The 6,778-nt window shown below is 48.7% G+C and overlaps 2 protein-coding genes across 2 annotated transcripts; one reads left to right on the forward strand and one right to left on the reverse strand.

Annotated features, from left to right (window-relative positions):
• The first annotated feature begins 829 nt into the window (after positions 1-829).
• Positions 830-2,259, forward strand: LOC125508068. Its single transcript, XM_048672650.1, has one exon. The coding sequence runs from the start codon at positions 1,134-1,136 to the stop codon at positions 1,884-1,886; it is 753 nt and encodes a 250-aa protein (XP_048528607.1). The 5' UTR covers positions 830-1,133; the 3' UTR covers positions 1,887-2,259.
• Positions 2,260-3,159: 900 nt separating this feature from the next.
• Positions 3,160-4,812, reverse strand: LOC125508069 (mitochondrial import inner membrane translocase subunit Tim9). The gene is made up of 2 exons (XM_048672651.1): positions 4,626-4,812; positions 3,160-3,558 (listed from the first exon to the last, which is right to left on the reverse strand). Exons 1-2 carry the CDS (start codon positions 4,718-4,720, stop codon positions 3,372-3,374), a joined length of 282 nt encoding a protein of 93 aa, XP_048528608.1. The 5' UTR covers positions 4,721-4,812; the 3' UTR covers positions 3,160-3,371.
• Between the last annotated feature and the right edge of the window lie 1,966 nt (positions 4,813-6,778).

Below are 6,778 nucleotides of genomic sequence, written 5' to 3' on the forward strand. Positions count from 1 at the left end.
TGTGTAGGCCGCTGGCTCTGTTGCTGGCGTGAACTAGGGCCGCTGACCTGAACTAATGCGTGGTATTTCGAAAATTGATGTTTGAAAATGGAGGCGGACAGGATGAGACCAAAGGATGCGTCCGCGCGTTGGGCGTACGGCCACCGCATTTCAGGACAGACCCGGACACGACCCCATTGCCCTACCAAAACGAACAAAATCCGAATAAAATGAACGTGCGTTTAGAGTGGTGCGCTAGAGTTGGCCTTGCATGTATCTAGCCATCATGGGTGCGCACATGACAACTGCTACCCTGCGCGATCGAGCAGCAGCACATGGGAAGACGCACATGAAACCGCACTGATTAATCGCAATGCAATGCAACCACGGGCATCTCATGTAGTACTGCGGATCTGCATATCTTCCCAGATCTGGGTGCTAGCGGTGACATGCAGGGGCTGAAGCTTCGTGAAATGCATGGCGTGGGCTGATCGTACGAATCCACGCGCGTAGTTGCGTAGGGAAGAAGATAGGCCACTGGAAAATCTGGACGTTGCAGACGCAAAATAGTATAGAAAACTTGAGATTATGTGTTAGTACTTGATTAGTTGGTTAGAGAAACGAGTAAAAATGCATTTGAGAGGAACTAAATGTCGAAATTCAGTACCAAGCTCCACTCAACAACTACAACAAAATCAGTCGCAGGCACTGGCACGGAAGCACGGAGATCTATGTGCCTGGTGCGTACTGCGGAGGAAGCAAGTTCCGAACTTCAGAATTCATGTTCTGTGGTGACTTGAGATTGTAAGAAAGAAGATGTTTATATTCGTCAGAGAAGAAAGAAGATGATTGTCGTCGAGACAGAATCTCCGGCGACCCTTTTCTGGGCACACTCAAATGCGATTCCCCCACAAATAGGAAAAGAAAAGTGTAAAGAAGTGTAGCGCACAGCTCACGCAGCGACATGCTCACATCGGATAAAAAAATTGAGGCAATCACAGAGATGAAATAAAAGAAGAAATGGTGCCATGTCCTGTCCTCACTGAGACTCAGACGACCTCCCGTCACTCTCTCCTGCATCCTTGCCTCTTCTCCACACTCATCTCCAAGGCATAAACCTCTCCCTCCCGATTTGGCAATCACCATTGTCAACAATGGCGGAACCCAAGGCGGCCAAGAGCAAGTCGTCGTCCAAGTCCAAGAAACACCACCAGCAGGGGGACGGCGAGGCGTCCAAGAAGGCGACCAAGGCGAAGGCCGAGGCCACGGCCGCTCCGGCGCCGTCGCTCGACGCTCACTTCAAGCCGTGCGCCGACGTGGCGGGCCTCCGCTTCGGCGCGCAGCTCGTCACGCGCGCGCTCACCGTGCGCCGCGCCGGCCCGCTCGAGCTGCCGCACCTGCTCCGAGTCGTCGTCCCCGACGCCGGCGCCGGGCAGAGCACGAAGGGCAAAGGGGCGCAGCCGCTGTCGTTCGCGCCGACGACGACCGCGTACATCCCGACCAACTTCGCTATCCTGGCGCACCACGCGTGGCACACGCTCACGCTCGGGCTCGGCACCAAGAACTCCAAGGCCGCCGTCTTCGTCTTCGAGTCGGCCGCCATGAAGGCCGCCGCCGACGCCGCCTGGCCGCAGGTCCTGCCGCTCGGGGACGTCGGGAAGCGCCTCCTCCGCGCTGCCCCGGGCGCGCCGGAGATGGCCCGCTTCAAGTTCCGCAAGGGCTGCGTCACCTTCTACGTCTACGCCGTCCGGACCGCCCGCGCGCGCGGGTTCGCGCGCGCCGATGAGCTCAGGGCAGTCATCGAGGCCGTCGCCAAGCTCAAGGACTTCTTGGACCACACTGCCATGCTCGCGCTCCCGGGTCAGAGGAGCATTGACGCCGCCGCTCCGGTCGGCATCGTGCATTGATGCAAAACTTACATTTGCTTTTGTGTATGTATAGAGATCGCTTCTTCTTTCTTTTCCATTTGTTCTGGCGTGTGATTAATTTCTGGATGTGACATCTAAAAAAGCTGAATTTGAGCACTTGTTTTGTGGATTGAGATGCTGAGGAATTCCTAAAATCTCTAGTTGATTAGTCCACCGGCGATTGGCCTCTGGAGATGTAACTGTAATTCACTCTTAGGCATATATATATATTCCAGGTTGGAAAATGGGAAGCTGATCTTAGCTCTCTCATCCTTCTGAGACAATACCTTGATTCTTCATGCTGGCTTGAAGTATACAGTACAAATTTGTCAAGAGTTCAGTTCTTGAATGTGACCCCAAGTTTTTATGCAAATTTGATCAGAATTGCCGAGCTCCTTTCTGCAATATTATAAGTGAATCTTCAACAGTGTTAAGTCTTGAGGAATGCTTCAGTTGGGGAGCATCCATACTGAGATGAAGTGCTGAGCTGAACTCCATCATTGCCTCAAGTTGAGCTGTACTTTACAGCCATGAGATTCTACTTCCAGGTCACAGGTCTCCAGAACGAAAGCCATATGATATTCCTCCTTCCTGTGTGGCCATATTCCTCCTTCCACAGTTCCACTGCCACTGAATGATTGCTTCTATTTTATTTGTGTGATGCCGCTACGTAATAGCCACAAATGCTCTGGAAACATAGCTCTTAATTTGCAGAGTATCATTTTCTTCCTCATTAGCAAGAGCCAATTCACAAGTGCAGAGAAAGGCTCAAGAAGCAAGCTCAAAAGGACAAGGGGATGCATAGAACAACTCACAATCTTGGTTCTGACACAATGATAATTGCATTAAAGCAAGCAAACAAATCAGCTTCCTTCACCATCGACATGCCACCATAACCCACATGGATGTAAAACAATTCACACCCACCTGGAGCACACAGCTGGTAGTGGGCAGAAGGTGACCAACCTGCTCACCCAAACTGCCAATGACCAAGCTCCAAAACCAGGCAATGTGATCATGCCCAGACCATGGGAAACCTCCAGGCATGGAGCTGTTGATGGCATGATGTGTTTATGTGCATCGTCCAATATCCTTTGCTCTCGAACAAAAGTAGATGCCTCGACAAAGGGCAAGGCAAAAGGGGCCTTTACAGATCTTGAACTATGATGTTTCAGCATTACACAGCAATACCAGTAACAAGTCTACTAAAGAAGTTGAGATCCATGAATTTGACCAAAATAAAATTCAGAAATACCAACTCTACTAGACGAGATATCAAAGGAAGGATATATTTCGATCTATTAAGTAGCACAATGTGGCCCTTAACAGGAGGAAGGATTCGATACAGTAGTTCAAGTAATTTTATTTATAACATGATAAGCAGCAGTGGGTTCATCAAGTACTGAAAACTTTCAAGGATTACAAACTGATCCTGAGCAGATGGGGAATGTTAGAAACTTGAAGGGGCTGGAACACATCATTAGATTAGTCAGGTGTGGCAACGCCTTGGTTAAGCTCAGCAAATCGCATGCCAACCCTCATGGAGTGCTTCAGGAACTTCTCGGCACAGCGGCGGACACACGACTCCTCTTGCTTGTCCAGCGTCTTCCTCCGGAATGTGTCAACACAGTCCTTGAAGCACGTCTCCACCAGCGCATTGTACATCCGTAGACTGAAACAACAAAGCAAATTTGTAAGCATTGTTCAGTTGCAGATGTTACAATGTAAAAACTATCGAAGAGTTGGTTGAAATTTTTGAAAGAGAATAAGGAGTATTAAGTTGTGGTAGGGGTGACAGATTCATGAATGACCAATCTGTCCACTCCGACTATATACACAAGGACTAAGGATTATTCTAGTGGGCAATACTATTTTCAAACCATCGAACATCTTTATTTCACCATAAATGTTAATTATGTTACCTGTGGCAACATAGACAGAATCACCTAGACGTTCTATAACAGAATCAAAATCCTTTATCAACTCCAGCATAAACTGATGGAACAATTCAGAGAGTAACCTTAAACAGCAATGTAGTGAACTTCTGCAAGAACTAACAAAACTAATCCAGATAACATATGTTCTTGCACTTCTGGTGCCAGAATCTACACCAAAATCAAAGACTACTGCAGCTGAATGGCTATCTGAATAGCTAAAAAACCTAAACTACACAATCAAAGGGCTATTTATTTTTCTTGCGGGTAATCAACAAGCTATTTAACGCAAGGATGCACGCTTCATCAAGAATAGGCACGAACCAACTCAGCTAGGTGAGATAATCCGACCACAATAGCCACTCAACCCAAGTGAAGATAGCAGATAACGAACTGCAATCCATTCAAATTAATCCCAGGTTTCAACTATCTAAGCAAAACAACAGGCAGCTCAAATTTAAACCTATCTCGCGCGATTTGGAACTTGAAGGGGCTGCAAACTCGCAAAAATCCTGTGGATACCTTGAAACTAAGCGCGCTAGTTCTATCGAGCTCGCACTCAATCTCCTACAGATTATATCTGAAAGAAATCATTGCCCAAGTGCCACAGATACACATCTTCGATAACTTATTCCTCCGCCATGAAAAACGCCTAGATAGTCAGAGGAACACACATGAGTCCCGACCTAATCAATGATTTTCAGGTAGCGCAAGATACAAGCTGCGACCGAAGGCTATCGAAATCAGATGACGGACGAGACAGGGATCGAGAGGCCGTATTATCAGAGGAACGTGTGGCGTGTACCTGTCACGCATCTGCAGCTGTTCGATCATGGCGGACATGCGCATCTTGTCCTCATCGGGGAGGTTGTCGAGGTCGCCGAGCATGCTCTTGTCCATGGTTGCCGCCGCCGCACGAAGGGGGAAACTCTAGGGTTCTCGGAGAGGGGAGACGGCGAGATCTAAAACCTCGAGGGACTCGTTTTTCCTTTCTTTTATTAGATCAGATATACCAGGCCCAGGCGTTGTGCTGGGCTCGTCGTCCATATTGGGCCAGGCCCTTTGGGTTTCACCTGTAACAATTCCCTTCTTTCAGATTCAGCCCGAAACATGGCTAAAGCAAGATTTTTAGTCCGGCTATCTTATACTCAGAAAAAATTGGACAAAGACAGCTAGGGTTTGAGAGAGGAGCGGCCGCTGAAAGATTTACACGGTCCCTCTCTTTCTGTTGTCATCTTTTTTTTTAGGAAATGCCATCATGGCGGTTTATATTGCATGTGAGAATAAAGATACATCGCCTGATAAAACGTTTACTAGAAACCTTGGAGGCTCCGACTTCCAGACAATTGTTCGAGAAGTCTCCGAGTTCCTAGACAATACATCCGCCGCCATATTGGCCTCCCTAGGACAGTGATGAAAACATATCGAAATAAAATTGCGAGCTAAAAAAGAGCATTCTTCATAGATTGCCGCCGCTGGGCCGAGGGAATTGCCGCCATTCTGCATGATCTCAATTACCTCCATACAATCCGCCTCCACATAGATTTTGTTGCAGCCCATATCATTAGCCAGAAGAAGCCCATCCCTAAGACCCCGAGCTTCTGCTGTCCCGGCATCTTCCACGAGCGGAATATCAACACAAGATGCTGCCAAAAAAAAGCCTGTGTCATCACGTAAAATTGCACACGTACTCCCAGTACCTCTGTCTTGATCAAACGTAGCATCAACATTGAGTTTAACTAGACCATCCGGCGGCTTGTTCCATCCATGTCTCCTGATTCTCATATTTTTGGATTGTGCCCGTGTGAAGTTTTTTGCTAAAGCTAAAATTGCTTGTGCTGATCTCATTGGCTCAAAAAGGAGCTCACCATGAGTGAACTGGCGATGCTCCCACTGAGGGAGTCCTAGATTAAGGGGTCCTCGGGCGTCCGGGCTATGTAACATGGGCCGGACTAATGGGCCGCGGAGATACAAGATAGAAGGCTTCCTCCCATATCCGGATGGGACTCTCCTTGACGTGGAAGGCAAGCTTGGCGTACAGATATGAAGATTCCTTTCTCTGTAAACCGACTCTATACAACCCTACCCCCTCTGGTGTCTATATAAACCGGAGGGCTTAGTCTGTAGGGACAATAATCATCATCATACAGGCTAGGCAATTAGGGTTTAGCCATTACGATCTCGAGGTAGATCAACTCTTGCAACCCCTATACTCATCAAAGTTAATCAAGCGGAAAGTATGGTATTACTTCCATAAAGAGGGCCCGAACCTGGGTAAACATTGTGTCCCTTGCCTCCTGTTACCCTTGATCCTTAGACGCACAGTTCGGGACCCCCTACCCGAGATCTACCGGTTTTGACACCGACATTGGTGCTTTCATTGAGAGTTCCACTGTGCCATCGCCGAAAGGCTCGATGGCTCCATCGATCATCTACAACAACGCTGCCGGGAAGGAGATCTTTCTCCCCGGCCAGATCTTCGTATTCGGCGTCTTCGCACTGCGCGCCAACTCGGTTGGCCACCTGGAGCAGATCGACAGCTACGCCCCTGGTCACTAGATCAGTTTTGGAAATTTGAACTATGTCGCTGATATCCGAGGAGACTTGATCTTCCAAGGGTTCGCGACATCGACCACTACTCTAGCCTTAGATCCAGAATGCGTCACCAGGTCCGAAAGCAGGAGTTTAGAGCCCGCTGGACTCTCTGCAGCTATAGAGCTCAACACCGGAGAGCCGGAGAGTATAGCGCTACCGGCGGTCATCACAAAGCCGAGCTCTTCTCCGGACACTAGTTCCGAACCCTCGAAGTTTGCGTCATGCGAGTCCGGCCAAGGAACTACCGTCCCCATCCAAACCTCACTCTTAAACGAGGCCCTGGACTTAATGTGATCCTTCGCTATCACAGAGGAACCGCTTTCGAATTGTGCCCAGCCCGGACTGGAGGCTGAAAATAGGGAA

The sequence above is a fragment of the Triticum urartu genome, chromosome 5, assembly GCF_003073215.2.
Source record: "Triticum urartu cultivar G1812 chromosome 5, Tu2.1, whole genome shotgun sequence".
Taxonomy (NCBI): domain Eukaryota; kingdom Viridiplantae; phylum Streptophyta; class Magnoliopsida; order Poales; family Poaceae; genus Triticum; species Triticum urartu.

Excerpts from the sequence above, each read along its gene's own strand:
- LOC125508068 (XM_048672650.1), top strand. The coding sequence starts at position 1,134 with ATGGCGGAACCCAAGGCGGCCAAGAGCAAGTCGTCGTCCAAGTCCAAG.
- LOC125508069 (XM_048672651.1), bottom strand. The coding sequence starts at position 4,720 with ATGGACAAGAGCATGCTCGGCGACCTCGACAACCTCCCCGATGAGGAC. Across the intron at positions 3,559-4,625 it reads CAGCTGCAGATGCGTGACAG|TCTACGGATGTACAATGCGC; the intron begins GTACACGCCACA and ends TTGTTGTTTCAG.